Below are 26,395 nucleotides of genomic sequence, written 5' to 3' on the forward strand. Positions count from 1 at the left end.
TTCTTGTTCGCAAAATATTGCAAGAAAGCGGCCTTGAAGTCAGTAAAAGTGTGGATTAACGAAGATGACAATTGATTGAACCACCGATAAATAGAGCTTGCTAGAGTCGTTAAGAAAACCTTACACTTGACACAGTGCGTACAACGATGCAACATCGCATTCTTCTCGAACCAATCCAAATGATCTTTAGGATTGGTTGACCATTATACTCATCAAGTTGTGATATCCGAAAATTGTCAAAGTAGTTCATCGTTTAAGATTTGGGTGAAGAAAGGTGTGGCTTCATCGGGTACTAGTTCTTTGCCTTTGCCTTTGTTTGTTGTGGAGTTTCTCCGAGCATAGATTTCTTAGAATGTTCCTTAAGCGGTGATATAACTTGACTTCATTGTTTAGCGAAGGTAGTAGGGAGAGGTCCCATTGAACCAGCTAGCGTTCAATTAGGGAGAAGTGACACCTCGGTCAAGGCAGTGGGTACTTCTAGAGCTAGGTTTATAGAAGGAAGTCTATGCAAAAGTTGTTGCACTGCTTGATCCAACAATGCTTAAAAATCTTCTCATAACATGGTGATAACTTCACCACGAGCTTCGTCTCTTGTGATGCTAGGGTCTCTGATAGTTTTTCCTGATTCGACTATCTTAGTGTCTTAGTTCTGGCTAGAGAAGTTCCTAAAGATGTACGACGCCAATTTATTCTTGTCTGAGATCACGATCTAGTGAGTTAACAAGATAGAACAGTGGAGGCGGCGATGTTAAAGGTCTTGGAGAGAGAGAATATGTCAAAGATATATGCAAATTCTAATGAAAATTAAAATGAAAGCCGAGGGAGCTCGACGTAGCCACTCTGACAATCAAGTTAGCATAGGGACTTAGGAAAAAGTAGAAACAGTAGACCAATGGAGGAAGAAGTAGGAAAACAGAATAATGTTACCCTTGCATGCTTTTTTTTCAGAGTTTGTATATTTGTCAAAAAGAGTATCTCCAAGTCAACGATAATAGAAAACTAGATCCGACAGTCATTACCTACTTCTTCATTCATTAACTACCACGTGTATCTAGGAGGGCATCTAAGATACCAAGTCTGACATCCCTATGATAGTTCCTCCATTCACTCGTAATGTTATGTTAAGGAATATTTGTAGTAACCGTCAATAGGCTCCCTATAAGATGATTGAGTTTTGAAGGTATCATATACAACAACAACCAAGTTTTATCCTGCTAGGTGGGGTCGGTTATGGATCCTTTTATGCCATTGAGCTGTATTTCCTACTATATCATTATCTATACTTAAATAAATTTAATCTTATTTTATTGTTACTAACCAAGTCTTTTTTTGATATTTTTCTTCTTCGATTAATGTACGTATTTGTCATAGTTTCACATCGCCTAATTAAAACATTTATTGGTCATTTAAATATATCCATACCATCTTAAACGTGTCTTTCAGATATTTTCCTCAATAGATGCAACTTAAATTTTTTCTTTAATACTCTCATTTTTTATTCTGTCCATCCTTGTATGTCTATACATCTACCTTAACATCCTTATTTCTGCAACTTTCATCTTTTGCTTATGTACTCGAGTATAACCCAACATTCAACGTTATATAACATAGCAGGTCTAATCGTCGTTTTGTAGAACTTTCCTTTAAGTTTTAAAGGTATTTGATGATCATATAAAACATCTGATGCTCTCCTCCATTTCAACCATCCTGTTTGTATTCTATCTAAGACATCTCTCTTAATCACTTCATTGACTTGCAAAAATAATCCTAAATACTTAAATTATTTAATTTCAGGCAACTTGTAATCTTCTAGCTTAACAATTATCTCATTACGTCTAATATTGCTAAATTTAAATTTCATATATTTTGTGTTTACTCTAATAAACTTAAAACCTTTTAATTCTAGTATTTCCCGTCAAGATTCTAGTTTTGCATTTACTCTGTCATGTGTCTCGTCTATTAAATTAATATCATCTACAAGTAACATGCCCTACGGTACTATGTCTTGAATGTGTCCAGTGAGTTCGTCCATGATTCATGTGAAAAGATAGGGACTTAGAGCTGATCTTTGATGTAATCCTGTCTTTATTGGAAATGTTTTAATTAATCTATCTAAAGTTTTCACTTTGGTCGTTACATCCTCATATATATCCTTAATTTGTTAAATATATGCTACGCTAACACCTCTCTTTTCTAGAATTTTCGATATAAGTTTTCTTGGGACTCTATCATAAGTTTTTTCTAAGTTAATAAATATCATATATAGATTTTGCTTTTGCTCCTGATACTTTTCAATTAATTATCTGAGAAGATATATAGCTTCTATTATCAACCTTCCAAATATGAACTCAAATTGATTTTCGATCACTGTGGTCTTTTTAATCTTTTTTCTATTACTCTTTCCCAAAGTTTCATGGTATGACTCATTAGTTTAATATCTTTATAGTTTGCATAATTTTGTACGTCTTTCTTATTCTTATATAAGTAAATTAGAGTACTTATCCTCCATTGATCAGACATTTTTTTCATTTTCAATATCATGTTAAATAATTTTATAAGTCATTCAATACCTTGTTTCCCTAGACACTTCCATATTTCTATCAGAATATCATCTAGTCCAATGACTTTTTCATTTTGTATCCCATTTAAAGCTTGTTCTACTTTTAAAGTTTGAATTTTATGATAAAATTTAAATTTCTATACCTAAGTTAAGTTGATCACCTAAACATTTATTAAAAAATTGATAAAAATGCCTCTTCCATCGCTCTTTTATTTCTTCATTATTTATTAGTACCTTATTGTATTCATCTTTAAGATCTTTTACCTTCCTCTCTCTCATTCTAATTATTCTCTTTTGTATCTAATTTTTAATAGAACCGTTCAAAAGTTTCATTCCTAACTTCATTCACTGCTTTCTTAGTCTCTTTCTTGACTATTGTATATTTTTTAAAAGTTTTTCTCACTCTTATAAATATATAATTCCTTATAGGCTATTCGTTTTTCCTTTGTTTTCTCTTGTACTTTCTCATTCCACCATCAAGATTCTTTACTGGTGGTGCATGCCCCTTTGATTCACTGAGTACACTCTTGGCTACTATTTTCAACTTTGATACCATCTTATCTCATATCATATTAGAGTCACCGTATATTTCAATTAATGTTTGTATTCTTACTTTCTCCTTAAATATGTTTTGTTTTTCATCCTTTAACTTCTACCACTTAATTGTAGTAGTCGTGTATATTTTCTTTCTATTGATACTATGCTTGAGGCGTATATGTAACACTACTAGCTTATGTTGGATAGTTATGCTTTTTCCAAGGATAACCTTGCAATCTTTATAAAATTTTCTATCCCTCTTCCTAACCATAAGAAAGTCAATTTACAATTTAATATTCCTACTTTTGAAAGTGACTAAGTATTTTTTTCTTTTCTTAAAAAATGAATTAATTAGTATAAGATCATATGCTATTGTAAAATCCAATATAATTTTTTCTTTTTTCATATTTTGTTCCGAACTCATAACCCCCATGCACCTTCTCATATTCCTCATTTTTCACTTCGACATGCCCATTTAGATCGCCTCCTATTAAAATTATTTCATTTAACGGAATATTTTGTAAATCTTGATTTGGTATTTTCATCTAATTTTACTTGAGGTGCATATATGATAATTACATTCATAGTTTCTTTCTCCATTACTATTTTGAGAGCTATAATTCTATTTTTTTTTAACTACTCCTACAATTTCATACTTTAACTAACTATCTATATCAATACCTATTCCATTTCTTATTTTACTCTTTCCCGTATATCATAACTTAAAAATCGAGTTCTCTATCATCTTTGTCTTCTTGCCTACCCATTTTGCCTTTTGTATACATAAAATATTAATTATTCTTTTAATCATCGTACTACTATCTCTATTGCTTTACCAGTGAGGGTTCCATATTTCAAATCATAGACTATTAGTTTTTCAATAATATTTATTCTTATCCAATCTATAGTGTGAGAACTCTCGCCTATTTAATAGTATACATAAGTTTTCATGGAGATGTAGCGGTCCTTGTCGATACGTTACAGTCGAACCTTACAATGCGAACTCTTGTATATTTATTACTATATTCGAGTTCTGGAGATATAGTGGTCCTTGTCGAGATGTTACAGTCGGACCCTACAACGCGTTTTTTCCATGGAACAACTTAGTATTAGTACAATAGTTTAATGGATACATTCATTGAACATTTGCCTTGGTTTAATGCTGGTTGACAACCTAATGCAACTCTCCTCCTTTATTCGGGTTTGGGATTGGCCATGATGCGTGGTTAATTTGTCATGGATGGAGTTGAAGACCAATTATCTATAGCTAAAAGAATTGAATTGATTAGCGTTGAAGTCGGAAAAGATAGAGAGTTGAAGTCAGAAAAGATAAAGGGAGACAAAAAGGAAACTAATCATGGTTTAAAATCTCTAGCCATGCTAAGGTTTCGGTCCTAGAGCGGAACAATACCATTTTGGTACCGTATCGTACCGTGCCTATATAGCTTCGATATTTTTTAAATATAAAAGATATTAATTAAAAATAAAAAAATTTAATCTAAATATTTAAAAATAAAAAATAACATATTATATATATATATGTGTGTGTTAAATTAATGAGATAATTTTATTTTAGTTTTAATTAAGTCTATTTAAATTATCCTAATATAGCTAGGAGTTAGATTAAAATTATTAACATAAATTATTTAATTAAACCTAAGTTAAAAACCTTACCCTTCCGTGCCGTCGATGACTGCAGACCCATGCGACAAGTCCGGAAGCATCGCCAAGTCTACATGACACGTCCGAACTCATGGCCGAGCGCATGATGCGTCCGGACGCGTTGTGGTGCCTTGATGTCGAAGGCGTGCTTGTGCTGGTGCAAGTCCGCGGACGGAACGAAATGCTTTACCTGTATCTGGCGAAACGGCTCGAGATTTTAAACTATGAAACTAATTAATATAATTAAAAATGTGCTTTAAGAGATTTGAACCGGTGAAATTGAGGCCTTGTTTTTTAGATTTTTTAAAACTTTTTATGAAAACTCTTTTCATTTTTTAGAAAATAGAATTTAAATGTTGAAAAAAGTACAATAAATATTTATAATTGAATTTTTTGATGCATTTAAAGTTATTAGAGGTGAATGATTGTGATTTTTTTTTTCAATTTTAATGACTTTATTTTATTTTCTGAGAAAAAATAATTTTCAATTGCCTAACAAGGTCCTAAGGTCTTAGAGTTCATTTAGGAAATAACATCCATATAGACATATAGACAACGCCAAATAGTTGGGGCTAAGCTTGATTTTGATGGTAATGGTGGTGACATCAATGCACCGAAGTGCACAACAGATACAGAAGTTCCAGAAGTTATATGAACTTGAAGTTAAGCACATCCTCATCAAGCCATGTTTGTCTCAACTATTTATTGAATCAGCATGGAGCTCTATGCAAGATTGTAGTGCATAATGTGCATTCATTACAAGCAAATACAATGACAAAATTGAACATTAGCTATCATGTAGCTTTTTGTTTGATGTCTATTCATTGCCATGGCCAAATTTTTAATTATTGTTTTTCACATTCTTTGCGATTAGGTTTTTGAATGATTTTTCTTGTGAAATATTTATGCCAGGAGTTCATTTTAAGGTTCTTGTAGAGTATGCACCATCTCAACGAGTTCCAAAACCACGGTTAAGGAAAGATGGCTGTGAAGGAACTATATTGAAGGGTACAGATATTTCCAACTTTGTGAATAATGTCATTCTTTACATATTAGTATTATGTCAGTGCTGCTCAGCATTCTGTTAACATTAAGTAGCAGTTTATTTGATGAACTCCTAGATCCCGAATACTTGGAGTTTCTTCAGTTTATATCAAAGCCCGTGGAACGTCTTCCTAGTGCTGAAATTCAGCTGGAGAGTAAAGAGGCTGAAAGAGCTGGTCAGTGCTTAAATGTAGATGCAAATCAATACCACCCTAGTTAGATAGTGCTAAAAAGTGGGTTATTGGTAAACATGTTGGTGCTAGATTGAGAGAAATCATCATAACATTTTCCTGTTTTTTCCCACTGCATAGGAGCTTCTAAGGAAGTACCCATAATAACACCATTGATGGATTTTGTTCGACGAAAAAGAGCAGCGAAACATGGTGTTCAGGTATCATATTATCTTATAATGATACTAATTTCTGTTGCTTATGATGTTTAACATGGATATTTGTCATTATTGTTGGGAGTTGGGAGTTTCAAATCAACAAGGGAGCTCTTGAACTGTGTCATAGGCAAACTATGGACCCTTGTACGGCTTGTCACAACCTATACAGCTCGACTGGGTGTTTTTTGTGTTTTAGGTTGATTGGCCATTCAGACATTTATTAGGGTGTCATCTCAGTGACAAAAGCTTGATTGTTAGCTGGGTTCTTGTTGACTTTTATGGATGTTGGTTATGAGTGTGATTGTACTTGAGCTACATTGATTTGCTAACATGAGACATATGCATCGGAACTATTTATTATGCTTGTTCATCAATATAAAATGATTTGGTAAGTGATTTTTTTTATACAATAAATTGTGTGTCTACTTCAGTGACCAATTATTTAGTTATTGACTGGCTTTTAGAAAAAATTACTTCTAGAAAAAATTAATCTGTTGCCATATCTGCCATCTCTTAGACTCTATTTACCCACAGGAAGGAACCACGAAGGATAGGAGAGAAGGGAAAAGGGAGTGGGGAAAGGAGAAAAATATGATTGCTCGGGTAAGAGGAAGAGAGGGAAAAGTGTTAGGAACAGAAAAATTGAAGAAATCATCCACTCTCCTTCCCTAACCCAATGCCACATCTCATTTGCTCCTGCTGCCCTGACCTCCAGCGTCACCACTGCCCAACTTATTCTGTCCTTAGACACGTGGATGGAGCTTGAATTCAATCTCTAGCCCATCTGTCGTTACATCAGTATGATCTCTGTGGCCACTTCCACCCAATCTAGCCCATTCCTCAGATGCACTGGATGGAGCTTGTTCTAGCATTGAACTCTTGTCACGCCCCGATTGATGGTCATTCAAAAAAATTCGACAGCATCTTCCCTATAACTATTCAACTTACCTGAATTAAATTTTAACAGAAATGTCTACACGGCCGAAACAACAATACAATACATGTGCATATAACTACTATCTACACAAATATAGGCCCACACGGCCATACAACCTATATACAACATGGCATCAACTACAACAACCCTCTACAACCACGAAAAACCAACCACGATTATGCTCACAATAGAATCCAACGACAAACTCCATGAACCACATATTGGAAACAATACTGTTCCGGGAATAACCCATAGGGGTTTGACTCGAGTCCGATCCTGGTCCCTCCCGCATGTCCGGTCAGCCACAACCACAATCTCGATTGACCCGGTTCCATTCGGTCACTCGGCCACACAGCAGCTCAGCTCTGCTCACTCAGCCACGGCAGCTCAGCACTGCCATTCGGCCCCCATTCGGCCGTAGCCTTAGCCGAATCCCCATTCGGCCACATCTCTTGCCGAATCCTCATTCAGCCGTAGCCGAGTCCTCATTCGGCCATAGCCGAATCCTCATTCGGCCGTAGCCGAATCCTCACTCGGCCCTATCCGAAGCCGAATCCTCACTCGGCCCTATCCGAAGCCAAATCCTCACTCGGCTCTATCCGAAGCCGAATCCTCATTCGGCCCTATCCGAAGCCGAATCCTCACTCGGCCCTATCCGAAGCCGAATCCCCACTCGGCCAGGTCATCGCCGAAATTCCCATTCGGCTAGCTACCTGCCGGATCCTCTCATTCGGCTAGCTACACGCCGGATCCTCCATCCGGCAGCAGCCTGCCGAGTCCTCCATCCGGCAGCAGCCTGCCGAGTCCTCCATCCGGCAGAAGCCTGCCGAGTCCTCCATCCGGCAGAAGCCTGCCGAGTCCTCCATCCGGCAGAAGCCTGCCAAATCCTCCATCCGGCAGGCCGAATCCGAGTCCTCAGAGTCCTCAGTCCTCAGCAGACTCCTCCCCAGGCCGAATCCGAGTCCTCAGCAGACTCCTCCCCAGGCCGAATCCGAGTCCTCGGCAGACTCGCCTTACAGTGCCCTGGCATGTCCCATCATGACTTCTGACAAGCCCACGCTCCCATATTTAATGTTATATCTCTGCGGTATGCACCGCTGCATTTTCAGATGGTGACGACATAATACTTTACCGGCGATGGGACAACGGACTCGATTATTCCTGCCACTTCATTACTCATGAAGGGACATTCCTTAAATGATGACGTGACAGGTATGCACGCTCATCTCCCTTTACAAAGACCACTCCGCTCCACAGGTATGGGGGGCTCGAACTCTCACTCCCTCAACTTCTTTACGCTCAAGCTCTACTGTTCATCTTCTTCCTCCGCTGTCCCTGACTTGAGCGTCGGAGTGGTCGCGCCAGGGCACCCCCCTGGCCTTCCTACTGACGATCCTTGTGTCCGCAGGCTGTTCCTGGAGTTGCTGTTGGTCTTCATCGTCTCCGGCGAAGTCACCAGCGACCCTGAGGCCACCATCCCTTGTAGCTCCGCCCACTGTTCAACGCTTGCAGCGAGGAGGCTCGGTGACGTGTCCAGAAGCAGTTCTCAACCGGAACATAATTTGGCGCCGTCTGTGGGAAACCACTTAGCCCGGATTTGAGATGCCGACGGACGAACCCCCTCAGCCTCGCCTTCTCATCATGACGCAGGAGGAGTTCGACAGGGCGGTGGCTGCTGCCGTCCTATCAGTTTCTAGACAACAACCGCAGGTACCAGCTGCCCCCTCTAGACCTCGTTCCTGTTCCGCTGAAGCCCCACCACCGCCGGAGCGTCGGTTGTTTGGGCCCACGGAGACCCACTATTCTCGAGTCCAGAATCCTCAAGTCCTTCAAGCCCCAACATCATCAGGCCCATTAGGCCCATCAAGATCAAGACCCATCAGGCCCACCAGGCCCTGGCCCACCGAGATCCGGTTCTTCAAGCTCCAAGTTATCGAGCTCCAGCCCCTCAGGCCCATCAAGCCCATTAGGCCTACCAGGCCCCGGCCCAACGTCTCCGTCGCAGACCCACGCTCACCTCCGCCGAGACGCCTCCCGCGTCCGTGCCGTCACCGCCCGCGGCACAGGCAAAGCTCATAGAGGAGCAGCGCACAAGCCGGCACGTGCCCCCTCCGTCGCCGGATCCCCATTCGGCTCACACAACTCGAAGACCTTCGCCTGCCCGAAGTCATCTTCTGCGATCTCTCTCGGCCTTCGCTGTGGCCCGGGCGCTTCGTCGTGAACCGGAAACGCCCGCGACAGCAAGTCTTCTTTTCGTTGTTTGCCCAAGCCGAATCACGGCAACAGGCCGCCGCTGCCTACGCGGGACGGAACCCGCAACCTCGCCGTCTCCCGAGTCGAATCGTGGCATCTTCCGACTCGGCCTTCGCCGCTGCCTATGAGGGCCGACAGAGCCGAATCGCCGACTCGTCACTGCCTGCACGAGCCGAATCGCCGACTCGTCACCGCCTGCACGAGCCGAATCGCCGACTCGTCACTGCCTGCGCGAGCCGAATCGCCGACTGCCTGTGCAAGTCGAATCGCTAAGTACCATGGTACGTACTTTACTTCCTACACTTGAATAACGGGAATACTTCCGCAGGTCCTCTCCGCGCTAAAGCTTTTCAGCCATTCGACATCACTCTCTCGACTCGGACATAGTCGGGATCGAGCTGTCTCCACCGACATAATTAGGTCTCGGACCTACTCCATCAGCAATTACCCTTTTCAGGGTTCAAACTCCCTTCGGCTCGGACATAGCCAAGGTCGAGCTCAAATTAGGTCTCGGACCTACTCCATCAGCAATTGCCCTTTTCAGGGTTCAACCTCCCTTCGGCTCGGGCATAGCCAAGGTCGAGCTCAATTCTGGTGGTCTCGGACCACTAGCTCCATCAGCAAATGTCCTTGTCAGGGCTCAACCTCCCCTCATAGTCAGGGTCGAGCTTACTCCCGGTGGTCACGGACCACTAGCGCCCGACACATCAAAGTCTGGTAAATTTCATAACACTTGCTATCTTTTCATGCTTAACTCCCCCGCGCTTCGCGCAGTCGGGGTCGAGCCGAATCGCGGAATCGGACCCGCTACAGCGTCTGTCACCGCCATCTACTACAATTCTCAAACTCCCCCGCGCTCCTGCAGCCGGGGTCGAGCTCGCCTTGGCAACCGAGTCGTGCTACCGGCGTGGGGTCAACTCACGCGGTTCTCTTGTTAAGCTGTTTTCATCTAGGCTTTCAGCCATTCGTCCGGGCTTCTCAGCCATCCAATCGGACTTCTGCTTAGTCATTCGGCCACGGCAGCTCAGCTCTGCTCATTCGGCCACAGCAGCTCAGTTCTGCTCATTCGTCCGCACGTATCGTCCGCAAGCACGGACACTCGACGTATCGTCCGCAAGCACGGACACCCTACGTATCGTCCGCAAGCACGGACACCCTACGTATCGTCCGCAAGCACGGACACACTCGACGTATCGTCCGCAAGCACGGACACCTGCCGTATCGTCCGCAAGCACGGACACACTCTACGTAACGTCCGCAAGCCCGGACTTACTCCGTTGCAGAATCGTCCGCAAGCCCGGACATACATTGTTCCTGAATCATCCGCGAGCCCGGACCGTCCGCCTTTCCGACATGTCCACAAGCCCGGACCGTTCGAATCGTCCATACCCCCGAATCGTATGACACTCCGAGGCTCTCAGCCACTCGCTGAGGCTTCTCAGCCACTTGCCAAGGCTTTTCAGCCATTCTTCAGGCTTCTCAGCCATTCTTCAGGCTTCTCAGCCCATTCTTCAAAGGCTTCTCAGCCACTCGACCATTCGGCCATGCCCATTCGGCCATTCGACCATGACCATTCGGCCATTCGGGTCGGCCATTCGGCCATGACCATTCGGCCACCCGGCAGCTCGGCCCTGCCACACAGCAGCTCAGCTCTGCCCATTCGGCCATCCGGCAGCTCAGCCCCGCCACCCGGCAGCTCGGCCTTGCCACACAGCGGCTCAGCTCTGCTCATTAGGACACAGCAGCTCAGCTCTGCCCACTCGGCCACTCGGCCACTCGGCCACTCGGCCATTCGGCCACTACTCGGCCACTCGGCCACACTCGGCCACTCGGCCACTCGGCCATTCGGCCATTCGGCCACCCGGACTTTCTTCATTGCCGAATCGTCCGCAAGCCCGGACTTTCTTCATTTCCGAATCGTCCGCAAGCCCGGACATCTAAGGCTTTACAGCCGCTCATCCCAGGCTTCTCAGCCCTTCATCAAGGCTTCACAGCCACTCATCCAAGGCTTTACAGCCACTCACCGAGGCTTCACAGCCACTCACCGAGGCTTAGCCCACGTGTCTACTGAGAGACCGCTTCGGTTACCAATTGCGACCGTACAGTTGGCGGGGCCCTCATACCAGGTTCGGATTCGGACCTGGACTTGAACGATCGTGAAGAAATACTCGCCTCCCTCCCCGCCTGCTCATCGCCCTACCGCGCAACTGACGTGATGAAAGATCGGACTCGAGCAATGACTCGGTCTAGTCAGTCCGACTTACGCTCCCTTCGACTAGACTAGCGGGGAGGCTTATGTTCCGGGAATAACCCATGGGGGTTTGACTCGAGTCCGATCCTGGTCCCTCCCGCATGTCCGGTCAGCCACAACCACAATCTCGATTGACCCGGTTCCATTCGGCCACTCGGCCATACAGCAGCTCAGCTCTGCTCACTTAGCCACGGTAGCTCAGCACTGCCATTCGGCCCCCATTCGGCCGTAGCCTTAGCCGAATCCCCATTCGACCACATCTCTTGTCGAATCCTCATTCGGCTGTAGCCGAGTCCTCATTCGGCCATAGCCGAATCCTCATTCGGCCGTAGCCGAATCCTCATTCGGCCGTAGCCGAATCCTCACTCGGCCCTATCCGAAGCCGAATCCTCACTCGGCCCTATCCGAAGCCGAATCCTCACTCGGCCCTATCCGTAGCCGAATCCCCACTCGGCCAGGTCATCGGCGAAATTCCCATTCGGCTAGCTACCTGCCATCCTCTCATTCGGCTACTACACGCCGGATCCTCCATCCGGCAGCAGCCTACCGAGTCCTCCATCCGGCAGCAGCCTGCCGAGTCCTCCATCCGGCAGAAGCCCTGCTCCTCCATCCGGCAGGCTGAATCCTCCATCCGGCAGGCCGAATCCGAGTCCTCAGCAGACTCCTCCCCAGGCCGAATCCAGTCCTCAGCAGACTCCTCCCCAGGCCGAATCCGAGTCCTCAGCAGACTCGCCTTACAGTGCCCTGGCATGTCCCATCTGTTCGTCCAGTCTACTGACCCGCTTAGACTTCCCGTCTGATGTCTTCAATCTATCAAGTCTTCCTTACTCAGTCTCACTACAGGATTTCCTTGTCTAATCTCCAATTAGGATTTGCCTTACTTAGCCTCTAGCAAGGACTTTATCTTGTCTAGTCTCTAAGTGGACTTTTCTGTGTTATCTGCACACTTAGATTAATTCATCAGTCCACAATATATTTTTAATTTGAACCCTTTGTCATTATTAAAATACAAGTTTGATTATCTATTACTTTGTATACCAACAGAATTGACTCGAGTTGAATTTTAATATTTAATGTTAATTGATTGAGTGAAATATCAAATAGATCAAGTTTAATTGAATATTTAATAATCAATCAATATGTTAATTTATTAGGTATATATTTATACTATTTTATGCTTTTATTTTCACTGCACAGTAAGTTATAGACAAGCTCTACTATCGAACGAATGCAAAAGAATTGAAAGGAGCTATTCACATCCTCTCTAGCTTGTATCAGTCTCGACAATCATGATTGAAACTTTCTCAATTTACATGGTTAGTTTGATTAAGAAAAATATATTAAAGATAATTGTTGATTTTTAAAACATTACCTTTCCATGTTCTATCTTGCAGAATTTATCTAGAGATGAACAACGAAGTAGAGGTTTATCCTTATTATTGATAGTTATTGTGCATCTATTAGATATTATGATCGACTCCCAGTCAGGGGTTGGATGTATTGCATAAGGGTAAAACAATGCTCTATAATTTTATCTATAATTGATTAATTGATTTTCAACTTTAGTTTTAAATATATAATATTTATCTAAACTTTTATCTTTGAATTCAACAAATTTGAATTCAACAAGTAAATATAATAGCATCTTGATGCATAATCTATAAAAGTAATAAACTACAAAAATCTCTAGTCCAGAAATATAAAATTCACAACAATTGGTAAAAACAAAGTCTAGAATATTAGAGTCTCTATCTATACAGATTTAAAATGTTTTCTAAGGATACTTGTATGTTTGCCATTTCTTTTTCACATAATCATCACAAGTTTATTAAAATTTACTGCCCTAAGCAATCATGCCAAACATCAAAAGTTTCAACATTATAAGAATAAGCAACAGAAAATATTTAAATTACTAGAATAAACAATTTCAACATGCAAAATATCATCGTGATTGAAACTTTCTGGATCTACAGGTGGTTTGATTAAGGAAAATATATTAAAGATAATTGTTGATTTTTAAAATATTACCTTTCCATGTTCCATCTTGTAGAATTTATCTAGAGATGAACAACGAAGTAGAGTTTATCCTTATTATTGATAGTTATTGTGCATCTATTAGATATTATGATCTACTCCCTGTCAGGCTTGGATGTATTGCATAAGGGTAAAAAATGCTCTATAATTTTTGTCTAAAAGCCTTAGTATGAGGAGTTGCTGCATTGAAAGACATACATAATTAAGACAGAGCATTCATTTATAGGACCTTTGATGAGATAGCATGTTGGGTAGAGTGGACTCCACAAGGTAAACTGGAGGCAATTGACTGCAAATTTACATAAACAATTAAATTTACTAATTAAAGAATTTTTTTCTTAGAAATGGCACATTAATTAGAACATTAAACTTTGTCCAGCATGTTAAACTATGAAGGCAATTAACTGATCAAGTAATTAACAGAAACATATGTATATGTATGCATGTGGATATCTTTGTAGGACACCAAAAGGTCAATCTACCTCTTCCTTCAAATATGGATAACTGGTTCATGATACCAGTTGTACTGATGCAAAATAGAGGGCGAAAATATTTTATTGAGGCATTCTAATTTCCTAAAGAAAAATAATGAGCAAAAAGTGACAGTAGTTGGTGCAATTGTATAGTTATTCTACTAAGAAAACAAAAGTAATACTCTTCTGATTGAATCGCATATCTTCCATTTTTTTCTAGTAGTGAAATGAGGGAAGCAAGGTTGCACGCACAAGTGTCTACCATGAGTGAACCCCACGGTATCGACCAGACTTTTGCATCTCCATCAAGTGTTTTTCCAAGTGCTCCTGCAATGCCAAATGGCAATTTGAAAAATGTAAACCTGTAAGGGAAGGAGGTAGCCCCTTCTCTGGCAGCGACTGGATTTGCACACATCCATGTATCTGCAAAAGTTGAAGGGATGTAAGGGTGTACAATGTTGTTGGTAGGGACTGTAGATTCTTGCAATTGGAGAAGGTTAATACATAGAGGGATGTCAGGCATTGTAATGACTCCTGATCCTCCCCCTCAAACATCACCGTTTCTGAAGAGGATGAAATTGTAAGAGATTTGATGGATGCTAGTGAATTTCTTATGGGAGATTGGTTGATAAATCTTGTATCATCAATCTTCAAATTTCGTAGTGATGAACTCTCTGCTTGTGCCTCTCCTTCTGAAAGCAAAAGCTTGGGACATCTTTCAATCTTGAAGCTATTAAGGGATTGTACTCGTAGCCCCTCTATTGATCTCAACTCTATGCAATTCTTGATCGTGAGACTCACTAGATGAATAGCTGATTCTACTGGAAGAGATATTAAATTGGGGCAGTTGCCTATCGTTAAGTCACTCAATGAGGTTAGGTTATGCAGGCAGCCAGGTAGTGATTTGTGAAGCTTTCCACAATCATCCAATTTGAGCCTTTGGATTGATGGTGGGAGGAAGAGATCGATGTCAGCATCCTGAGTCATGCTCATGAGCTTGGGGCACTCTGATATTGACAATGACCTCAAAGAGGTGAGTTCTTGCAACCTCATGACTGGCATCCATAACAGTTCTCTGCATTCATATATACTAATATCTTGTAGATGGTGCGTTAGCAACCCTTGTTCTATACTTCTTAGGTTTGGACATTCCTGAATGAACAATGATGAAAGAGATGGAGAATTTGTTGTGCTGCTATTTCCATCAATTACTTTCCAGAAACCTGGACAATCAATCAGCCCAACGTTTCTTAATTCTAGCATTTCAAGTGCAGGAGGAAGGGGAGGCAAACTCCTCAGCATTTCGCAATATTGAATCTCGAAGATGACGCAAACAGGGAAATAGGTCTCTAGGAAAACATCTGCCTTGTTCCGTAGCAGCAAATAATTGATTGCTTATCATTTTCAGTTCCGGCAATCTCTGGATGCTAAGATACTTCAGACATGGGAACTCTCCAAGCTGATTTGGGAGTTCCTCCAACAAGACCATGTCCATCATTTTCAAATATTCTAGTCTGTTGAAGAACTTGCATTTTGTAGGATCAAATAATCTGTGAAGATTTTGGGTTTGGACTGGAATTCTATTACAGGTAAAGGGACTTTATTTGTGATAGCTGCCCAATAACTGAAAGATCATTCCATCTACAGTTTTCAAGTGTCACGGATTCCAATCTGGAATATGCTTCTTCATTTAGCCAACTGGGAGGTTTGGAACTATTGTATCCCATGATTCTCAAACATCTAATGTTGCGATGTGGCTGGAGACCTTCAAGTACCTCCTCCAAGACATGCAAATTAATGTCCAAACTAGAATCTTGGGTAGATGTCCATTCTAGCTCCAATGTATCAAGGTATTCTTTGCTCTTCAGACTAGCAGTATTTGCTTCTTCCTTGTTTTCGACATTCTCAAGATTAGTTATTTGTAGGCTTCCATGGAGGTGTTTCAAATCGTTTAATTCTGAAAGTCTGTGACCATGATCTTTTAGCACTTTGAAAGCTGGCAAACTTTGAAGAGAAGTTAGCTTCCCAACCTCTGTTATCTCGGAAATCACCTTGTCTCCTCCCTCAAGTTGCCTCAAGTTGAACAATTTCCTCATGCCTTGTGGAAGATTTTGTAATGCATCACAATTATTAAATATCAATGTCTGTAAATTGTATAGGTCACAGAGTGACTCAGGCAATCTCTGAATGCAGTAGTTGTTGGATATGTCCAAGTAACGGAGATGTATCAACTCACCAATATTCTTTGGCAACTCTGGGATAGCACAATCTCTCAATACGAGCACCCGAATGCTTTTTAATCTTTTCAACAAACCACAATCAAAAAGAAAATTCTGGCGATAGTACATTAATATAAACATTAGCGTTCGTAATTTATTGTAATGAGCAAATTCTGTTAAGCTTCTTGTTTGCATACCTTCCTCTTTGTACACTGAAAGATGACGAATAGTGGTAGGAATTTCATAGGGCTTACCCTGTTCAACCCTGTAAGAGTCGTATGCTGATATTAATTGTGCCAGATCATGTATAAGGTCATGCATTATATAAGAACCACCCGGTGACTTTTGAAAGAATGATCTGGTAACTAACTCATAAAAGTAGTTGCTTCCTACTTCCTCCATCCTGCTACTTCCTGTAGGCACTATGAATCCTTCTGCCATCCAATGTCTGACCAAGCTAGATTCATCAAATCTATAATCTTTAGGAAACATGGAACAAAAGGCAAAGCATTGCTTAAGATGCGGAGGGAGATACTGATAGCTCAACTGTAGTACTGGCATAACCCCATTTTCTTCTTGTGGTAGTTGCCATATTTCACTATCCAAAATGTTTTTCCAATATTGCTCATCCAACTTCATGCTCAACAACCCTCCCAGAGTCTTAGCTGCCAGCGGCAATCCATTTAACTTGCAAATCATCTTCTTTGCTATGGTTTCCAAATGGGGATGGTGAACTTCACTATTTGAACAAGCAAATGCACATTTTTTGAAAAAAGCCCAAATATTCTCCTCATCTAAACCTTTCAGATGTATTGCATCCACATCGCCAACCATGTCAGCGATCTTGATAGAGCGAGTTGTTACCAATATCTTGCTGCCAGATATTCCAGACCACAATGGTGCACAGAGGCTCTCCCATTTGTGTCTATCCTCGTTCCACACATCATCTAGGACAAGAAGAAATCTTCTCGAGGTGATCTTTTCCCTGAGAACCACTTGAAGAGAAGCAAAACTCGTGAGATCACACTTCTCTTTGGTTGCATACTCTATGATCTCTTTTGTCAATCTCTCTGCACAGAAATTTTCAGAAACGCAGATCCAAATTCTAAGCTCAAAATATTGTTCGATGCTCTTGTCATTGAAGACTTGCTGAGCAACAGTAGTCTTCCCAACCCCTCCGATACCAACAATTGTCAAGACGGAGACCCCGGTTTTGCTAAATTCTGAGGTATCTTCTGGTTTCAACAACAAATCCTTGAGTTCTTTCAGCTCTTTGTCTCTGCCAAACACTTGAGGTTCAGTCAAAAAGGAACTTGTGCTTCGGCTCACTGGGGACGCCATTTGCATCTTTCCTTTATCATCTACACCTTGTAAACTGTAGACCTCCTTAAGAGAAGCTGAGAGGTTATCTAACCTCCCTTTTATTTCCCTCATTCTCAACACATCATCATCATTATCCCTCTTTCCAAAAAGGCCGCTGGCTAAACTAGAAAATGAAGTTTTTGCCTTTTTGCTCGGAGGGGGAGGGGGAGCGGAAGAGGAGGAAGCTTGGTTACCTGCCTCAACTCCTTGTGGCTCGATCTGCTGCTTCAGAATCCTGTAGAGGAATTCATCCAATAAGTCGTCTGCATCATAAGCAGCATCCTTGAGCCGTATCAGCAACTCCTTCAATCTCTGTTGCAGGCTCTCATCTTTGATCCGCAAGCTCTCAATGCTGCTGCTGATTAACCTGGAGTTGGCGAGAGAATCCTGCAGCTTCTTGAGCTCATCTTCAACTCCATGCTGCTCACCGAACTGTTGGACAGCGTGATCGGCGGCCTTCCCGGCCAAGGCCTCTATGAAGTTTTGTGCAAGCCATCCCAAGGCCGTCAGTAGGAACCCCATCATGATTGTTGTCGATGCTTCTTTTCTTCCCTGGAAAACAGAGAGGGGAGAAATCACAAGATGAACAGCTGGAGAAGTTCACAAACAAAATGGCAAGGGAAGGGGAGAGGAAAGCTATAGCTTGAAGTATTGACTCTGGATGCCACTTGCGGTAGGTAGGAAGCTAGAAGCTAATCGGTGCAGAATAATCAAAGCGTGGGACAGATAATTAGGAAATATTTTATATTTTATTTTTAAATTATTTATATATTAATTGTATATTAATTTTTTAATATAATGGCGACACATGGAGACAAATTTCAATGCATCATAATTTTTTATTTAAATATCAAAATAAAATATGATCAAATTATTAATCAAAATTTTTTAAAGATCGTTATTTGATATCTGATAAAATCCATATCAACCTACTTTCAACCACATTCAATATCGTTTAATACTTCATTTTACTCTAAATTTATGTTTTATATTTATAATAAATAATTTTTTTTACTATTTATAATAATTTTTTATTTTTATGATTTTAAAGTATTTTTGACTTTTTCACGGATTTAATTTACAGATTTATATACATGTTTAAGCGTTTTCGGTCAGTTTTGATTATTGAATAAAAAAAATTTTGATAAAATTTAAAGAATGTGTTGTCGCAGATTTCTTTTCATTTTTTATTTTTTCATGCTATTTTTCTCTATCATTCTCCTCTAATCTTTCGTATCTAAAATATCGCTATTCTATATGACAATATTTTTTTATTATTAATTATATATATATATACAAAAATGCTAGTCTGCGGTCCTTATCCTGTGCTTCCCGTGCACACCACCCGACCCATCGCCGCTGTCGGCGCTCCCGCTTCGCCGTCCGGCCACCGTCAGTCGCCGCATCACGCCCGATGGATGCGTCGCTCACCGATGCACAGCCCGACACCGGATTCCGATCGGATAGTGGTCGAAATTCGATGAATTCGACCGCGATTTGGCCGAAAATCGCCTGCCAGTGCCGAGCGACCGATTCCGGCCAAACGCGACCGATCTCCGGCCAGAATTTGGCCAAAACTGACCACGATTTGGCCGGAATCGGCTGCCAGTGCCGAGCGGCCAATTTCGATCGAATTCGTCGGATTCTGGCCACTGTCCTATCGGAATCCGACGTCGGGCTGTGCGCCGGCGAGCTGCGCGTCCATCAGGCGTGATGCGACGGTCGGCGGTGGTCGGACGGTGATGCGGCAGCGGCTGGAGCAGAGCTGGGTCGAGTGGGAGCGCACAGAAGCGTATGAGAATGGACCGCAAGATAGCAAAACTCTCTCTCTCTCTCTCTCTCTCTCTCTCTCTCTCTTATATATATATATATATATATATGAGAAGTAAAGCGCAATCAGCTGCAATAAGGAAATTCAGACCAAGAATCAGATGGATATTAGGATGATTGGGAGGTTTAACCCAAAGTTTGGGTAAAGATAATGGAGTACTATAGCTGTCGCAATTGGTGTAAAATCTAAGGTGTGTTTTGGTAACGAAATGAGAGCAAGAGAGTTTTTGTCCATAAAACTGGGTACTAATGAGGGGGTTGAGTAGTGGTTTTGATAACGTTGGGAGGTAGAATAGTTCTAATTGTATGTTCATCGATAGTCGAATTAGTAGTACCACTATCTAGGAAGGCATGTAAAGTAAATTCATGGCCATGTATGTTTACTAAGCATTTAACTCTAATTTCTACAGTATTTTCAGTATTACAAATACTAGGTGTTTTGATAAAGGCCAAGTCAGTATCTAATGTTTCTGATTCTTCCTCTTGTATTACAATTTCTTTTCCCTTTTTATTTTGTGGTTTATATTACTTTTGGAGAGATGTTAATTCTAGTTCTAATTGATTTAGTCTCATTTCTAGCACAGAAACTCTAGTTTCTAGTAAGATATTTCTAAGGTATTTCTTGTACTTCCTCTGATTGTGTGTGTTGTTGGTATAGTGATTTTATAGGAATATTCTAAACAAAGATTACAAATTTGTCTTCTACACAGTTTACAGGTTGCTCTTTTGTCAATAGCCGGATAAAAATTGCATAAATAACAAGGTACGTTATCTGTTCCTGTTTTTAGATTCCATTCATGATCATGATCCAAGTCTTTTAATCTTGTTGGTAAGTCTAAAAGTGTTATAGGAGGAAATTGGGAAAACATAAGGTCCCAATTTTGACTTAGCTGATTAGTCAAGTCTTCTAAGTTATTATGTAGTTCTTTTTCTGAGGAAGTATGGTCAGTGTTTAGGAGAGAATTGACTAGTGTATAGTCAGCTGAAGATGTCACTTCTTCAAAATCTTGTATAGAAATTATGGAATAAATAGAAGAGGCCGTAGATACATCTGATTATACTTCTACTAAATCTAGATTGGTACATGTTACTACTTTAGCTTCCTTGGTGTAAAGGTTTTTTCTATTAGGACATGTTGAGGAGAGATGACCTGGTTTATTACAGGCAAAGCAAGTAATTGTATTTGCATATGTTTTTTTGTGGTTTAAATTACCTAACGTGTTTAGTTTTGTTTAAATAGGGTTTTCTTATTTTACTTTTACATAAATAATAAGTTTGTTTGGGTTTCATTTTTGGTTTTGCCTGTAGTATAGTTCTTTGTCTTCTTCTGTCAGCTTGTTGTTTGGCTAAGCCATATTGTTGTGGTGTATAAATTTGACTACAAAACCCATAATGTTGGTTTTTTAATTGTTTCTGTATTTGTATATATGTACATTTTTCTTTTAATATTGAGATTATGTGTTGTACACGTACTCCTATGTTATCATATTGAGGAGGTACTTTCATGTCCGTCCATGTTTTATGTATTTCTTTTCCTAAATCTCCAGGTAACTTACTAAATAACCTTTCTCCTAATTCTGGATTACAATAATTACCTGACACTACTGTTAAATCTATAAAATCATTGCAAAATGGTTTTATCCAATTCCAGCTAAATAATTGTAACTATTCAAGATCTCTCATGGCTTCTCTTTGTCTAATATCTAATCTTGTGTTGGCATCTCTTGCTGTTAATAATCTATGAATCGTATAACAAAAATTTTAAGATATTATTTCCTTGTGAGGTTATTCTTGCTATTTCCTCTGGGAATTTTTCTTTATAGGCTTCCCAAGCAGCTCTTGCTACATCACCTAAATAATTTTCCCCTACTCTCATCATCGCTTCTCCTGTTTCTATATCTAATTCATGTTTAGCTTGGTAATCTCTTTTTAATGAGACTATCCATTGTTCTAAGTATGTATCATAGAGTTGCGGGTCACATTCTGTAATGTTTAGTAATACTGAGTTTTTCCCAAAGAAGGTCATTTCTGGCGGCCTTCGTTTTCCTATTGTTCTTAATAAAGGATTATTATTAGTATAAGGGGCTATACTAGTTCTGGGTGGATGGCCTTGTCCATAATCCCTTGTTCCCATAGAACTTTCTATAGGATAGTGTACGTTAAATGGTGGTCTAGAAGTCCCAACTGATTCAGATGGATTCATTAAATTCTTTTCTTGCTTTCTGGTAATAATATTTTGTTCTTCATCTACATATAATTCTCAATCTTGTTCTAAATGTTCATGTACTTTTTTCAAATTGTTCTAATTCTTTTACTTCTTCTCTTGTTAGGTATTGGGCAGCTTCTCTTGGCATATACACATATTCATTAAGATATTCATAAAAGTTATATTCTTCTATATTTATCATATTTAAATTATCTTCTTCTTCTGTCTGTTGTGTGGATGGGTTATAATCACTAAATCTGATAGTTAATTGCCCTTGTCTATCTTTATACATTATTGAATCATGAGGTTTTAAGGTTGCATTTTGTGGTTCCAGATTTATTGTCCACTCTAATCCGGCCAGGGTTTCTGAATTGAATTCTCTTGGTTTGAGGAAATAAATTCCTTTTGTCGTTAGTGTTTCAATCATTCCTTGTATATTTATTTTGAAATTGTTATGAATGTTATTCATTGTTTTTCCTAAAAATATTATGTCTAATTGAATATTGTTTTGTTGAAAATCTCCATATCCCTTAGCTTGTATCATAATCTTAATATGTTTTACAAAATCTGCTATAGTCATATTAAAATTTGGGCAAATATATGTTATTCCTACATTATTGTTCATATCTACTTCTAATAATCCAATAATGGCTTTTTCTTTGTCTGAAAATCTTGAATCATATAAGACAATTAAAACTTTTCCCCCTATTCTTTTTCTTGTTAGCCCTCGTAATCCTAAGACAATTAGGCCTAAATGTATGTAATTATGTCTTCTTGCTAATAATACTCTACTAGATTCCTCTGTCATTAAATTTAATCTATCTTCTACTCCATCTGGGAGATGTAAAGCTTCTGTTCTATGATGTCTAAATACAAATGTTGTAAAAGATAAAGTTCCATGATTATATAATCTTCTTGGGTTTAACGCATTTAATTGTGTATTTGAGAATAATTCTAAATTTCTGTCTACATCAATAATTTCTTCTAATTGATAATTAGCATTTGATGTACTATTTCTTCTATTTAATAACGTATCTAACCATGATGTGGTATTTTGTTGTAGGTTTCGAAGTGTTCTAGAAGGACCTGGGAATGTCTCAGTTTGCATTGGATTTGTTAGACTCATTCTGTGCATATGTTAAGAACGAATAGGTTTTGGGTGGTTTTCTAGGAATAATATTTCCTGTTGATAGTTTGCTTAAATCTTTTGTTAATATTTCAATACTATTTTTCCATTCTGTGGTTTGATTAGCATTTTGTATTTGTGCTTCTACTTGTAATATTTTATTTTCTAGTAAAGTGATTCTATTATGTAATGATGTTAATAGTGCTATGATTGTGTTATTTTGTTGTGTCAATATTTGATCACTTTTTTCTGGGAAATCTACTTTATAATATCCATCTTCCTTGGTTTTTGAGTAATGTTGGGTAAAATTCAAAGCTTCTTCATAGTAGTTGTTTTCATAATGTAATCTGTTCATTTATATTTTAGTTCATTTAGCATCTTTTGTATTGTTTCTAATTGTTTTTCTATATGTTATTTAGCTTTTTCCACACAATTTTTCACTTGAGTTAATAGTTTCCGTTGTTTTGGTTTCTTTTCTTCAAAAGCACGAATACCGATACAAGAACTCCCCAGAAAAATACTCCTTATATGTAACAGGATCAACAATCAAGGTCCTGCAATTATAATAACAACATCCACTAGTTATCATAATATGCTTTAAATTCTACAACAAATCAAACCCTAATCGAAACTAGGGTTAACCTTAACCGGATCAAACCAAATCAGATCCGTCAACAGATTCAACCAACTTGATCAATCAGATCCAACACTAACTTAACCCAAATACAATTAGATCCAAAATCTAATTGTTACTTTCAGATCCAAACCAACAGTAGGTTAATAGATCCAACCAAAACCAACAACAACCAAAATCTAATAGGTTCCATAACACCTCAATAGAATAGAACCTAACCAAACCCTAATCAACATAATTAATCTAATTGTTCTACTCATTCACAACAGTAAACAAACCCTCATATAACTGACACCGGACAGAATAGTGATTAGTCCGAAGGTGGAAGATTAGAGGAGAATTGAGAAGGGATTAAGATCGAGAAATTAGAAAAATGAGTACAAAGCCGCCGACAGCGCCACTTCTAGGTTTTTGCCAAAAAAGGAAAATTTGTATTAATCAATCAAACTGGCCGTAAATGGCTAAACACACCTATAAATAGGCTATAAACCAAAACCCTAGCTTGACAAAGTCAAAAATATATTTAAAAAATCAAAAATAGAATATTACTATAAATAGTAAAAATAAATTCAGAGATGCAGACGGAGCACTAAACGATGTCGAATGGGGTCAAAAGTGGGCCGATACAGGTTTTACCCAGTACCAAATAAAGGTCTCTGAAAGAGCTTCGAAACGCATCTGACCGTGCCTCGTTTTGATTCCCGAGTCAAAAGTTATGATCCGCTGAACTTTGACTCCTCATGTGTGATGTCTACGATGGGTTTCGCATAGTCTCGGTAGGCAAGTCTCATAAGCGAGGTGCGGAAGGAAATTTGCTATGCGACCCGACCCGGGGCTTCTAAGAGCGAGACCTGAACGGAAGTGACTATGAGCTGGAGTAGACAGCTGGACCTCCAGGCAGTTATCCACTTCGGGAGCTAGACCAGGAATGGGAGGGCACGCACGAGGGCAGAGACTCCCCCTTACCAGCCCAGGAGTAGAGTAGAGGCAGCGGATCAAACCTTGACTGGCACCTTACAGGCACCTTCCAATAGTGCCAGGCGGATTTCCCTTTCATCAGTGAGCTCCCTATAATAAGTTTCTTCGGAATCGGGCAGGGATCTGAGATCATCAGCTGAGAGGCAAAGTTCCCGGGCTTAGTGAGTCCTATCTATATGGAAAACCAGTGCAACTATAGAGGAGGGTTAAAAAAGATCGATTTGGAGTCGGGCCAGTTCCTCTCTAGAAAAGGGTTCTTTGAACTGAAAAAGTAGTCCAGCCCAAAACCACTAGTTTTGTTCGGGTCAAGTTCGGGCATGCAACTAAGAATCAAAGGACCGCCTATGAATCTTCCTCGGTCCCGAGAAGGAGTGCCCGGGCATAGCGCGCAAGAAAACCAAGTCAGAAAGCACTCAACTCTCGCATCTCGCAAGGGCTGAGTTCAACCATAGGTGCGGAGAAGCTCAGTCGAATGAATTTGTTCGGGTCGGCTACCATAGGGAGGAGTTCAAGTAATAGAACAAGGGAAGGCTAGGGCTCACTCACTCATCTCTATATGCTCCGCCCCTCACTCTCAAATCTCTATCTATAGACCCGAGTAGGTGCGGTTAGTTAGGTCGACTAATGCAATAGGACCAGTGGAGTGGAGCGGGGTGCAGGGGCTGCAAGCCGTTCATGTAATGTAGTGTAGTCGACTGAAGAGTGAATTTCAATAGATCAATGACTGAAGAGTAAATAGAAAGATCTCGAGAAAGTCGATCCTGGCTCTGCCTACTCTCGTTCGAACGAGGAGGAGCGAAGTAGAGATAGGAGCGAGCGGGAGAGAAAGAGAAATGAATGGCAGACAGAAAGTGGTCAAAGGAAGGCCGGGCACCTATCACCGAAGAAAAGAAAAAAGTAGACTCTTTGTAGATGCGAGAGCGGGCAGAGGAGATCAAACTTCTTGGAACCGGCTACTTGAACGAATCCGAATAAACTTTTATAGGCACTCAATTTCTACTGATTCCGGGGCTATAGCAGTTCCACTTCTTCCAGAGCCATAGATAAAGAGAGCTTATGCAGACAGAAAGGGCAGGTCGACGCGGGAAGATTCGGATGGCCCGCCCCGGAGAGCCTCTTCCCCGGTCCGCCTTGCACGAGCTCGAGTTTCATGCATTCCTAATTGGTGTGGTCTCCCGCCTATCTTCTTAGTTGACAACACAACAGGAAGAGACAGCCTTCTTGCGAAGCTCCATAGTCAATGGTAGAGAAAGTGCGCAACTACTATATATAAAAGGTGCGAAGCATCGGCATCGGGAGTGATTCTACCAAGCCCTGCAAAGCGAAGTCTCTTCAAGTCTTCCGGTCGGGATGAGGCCAAGATGAAGAACTCAGAATCTTTACAGTAGGTGCGGAGAGGGCAAAGAAAGAAGATGAAGATCAGCCGCCATACATATAAATTCTAAGTTCAAGCTTTGAAGAAAAGAAGTTGCTATGCCGACCAAGAGTAGTTATCAGGCTCGGCGAGGGAGCGCCTTCCTTCCCTGTCAGCAAGGACCGGGGTGAGCGAGTGAAAGGAAGGACATTACGTTCAACTATGTGCGCAGAGAAGCGGATCAAGTGGAGTGCAGCGGACTTGGCCTCAAATGGGAGCAAGCCCAGAAGACGATGACTAAGAAAGCGTGATGACTAAACTCAGACTGCTGAGTGTGAGGACCTATGTGTGCAGAGAAGCCTTCAGCGGAGGAAGACAGTTGACTATGGGCCAGAGAGTACTGAACCAAGCCTCACTTCACCAACGACGGGCTCATGCAACGCTAAGCGAGCTACCTACTCCTTCATCAAGTCAAGAAGGATAAAGATTCATTCAAGGAAAGGTGCGACTGCTCCTTCAAGATAAATTAATGGTCCGGCTGCTCGTG

The 26,395-nt window shown here is 40.7% G+C and overlaps 1 protein-coding gene and 1 pseudogene across 1 annotated transcript; one reads left to right on the forward strand and one right to left on the reverse strand.

The window, feature by feature from the left end:
* Nucleotides 1-5,649: 5,649 nt before the first annotated feature.
* Nucleotides 5,650-6,536, forward strand: LOC141834344 (regulator of nonsense transcripts UPF3-like). The gene is made up of 4 exons (XM_074721715.1): nucleotides 5,650-5,767; nucleotides 5,881-5,979; nucleotides 6,115-6,194; nucleotides 6,274-6,536. Exons 1-4 carry the CDS (start codon nucleotides 5,665-5,667, stop codon nucleotides 6,304-6,306), a joined length of 315 nt encoding a protein of 104 aa, XP_074577816.1. The 5' UTR covers nucleotides 5,650-5,664; the 3' UTR covers nucleotides 6,307-6,536.
* Nucleotides 6,537-14,165: 7,629 nt separating this feature from the next.
* Nucleotides 14,166-18,334, reverse strand: LOC141834752 (putative disease resistance protein RGA1; annotated as a pseudogene).
* Between the last annotated feature and the right edge of the window lie 8,061 nt (nucleotides 18,335-26,395).

Source organism: Curcuma longa, chromosome 9, assembly GCF_044706935.1.
Source record: "Curcuma longa cultivar G26 ecotype Majalengka, Jawa Barat chromosome 9, ITB_CL_G26_1.1, whole genome shotgun sequence".
Classification (NCBI taxonomy): domain Eukaryota; kingdom Viridiplantae; phylum Streptophyta; class Magnoliopsida; order Zingiberales; family Zingiberaceae; genus Curcuma; species Curcuma longa.

What these genes read in the sequence shown, in the direction of transcription:
- LOC141834344 (XM_074721715.1), top strand. Translation starts at nt 5,665, where the DNA reads ATGCCAGGAGTTCATTTTAAGGTTCTTGTAGAGTATGCACCATCTCAA. An exon ending in TGAAGGAACTATATTGAAGG is followed by an intron (nt 5,768 to 5,880) that starts GTACAGATATTT and finishes ATGAACTCCTAG; the next exon opens with ATCCCGAATACTTGGAGTTT. An exon ending in CAGCGAAACATGGTGTTCAG is followed by an intron (nt 6,195 to 6,273) that starts GTATCATATTAT and finishes TATTGTTGGGAG; the next exon opens with TTGGGAGTTTCAAATCAACA.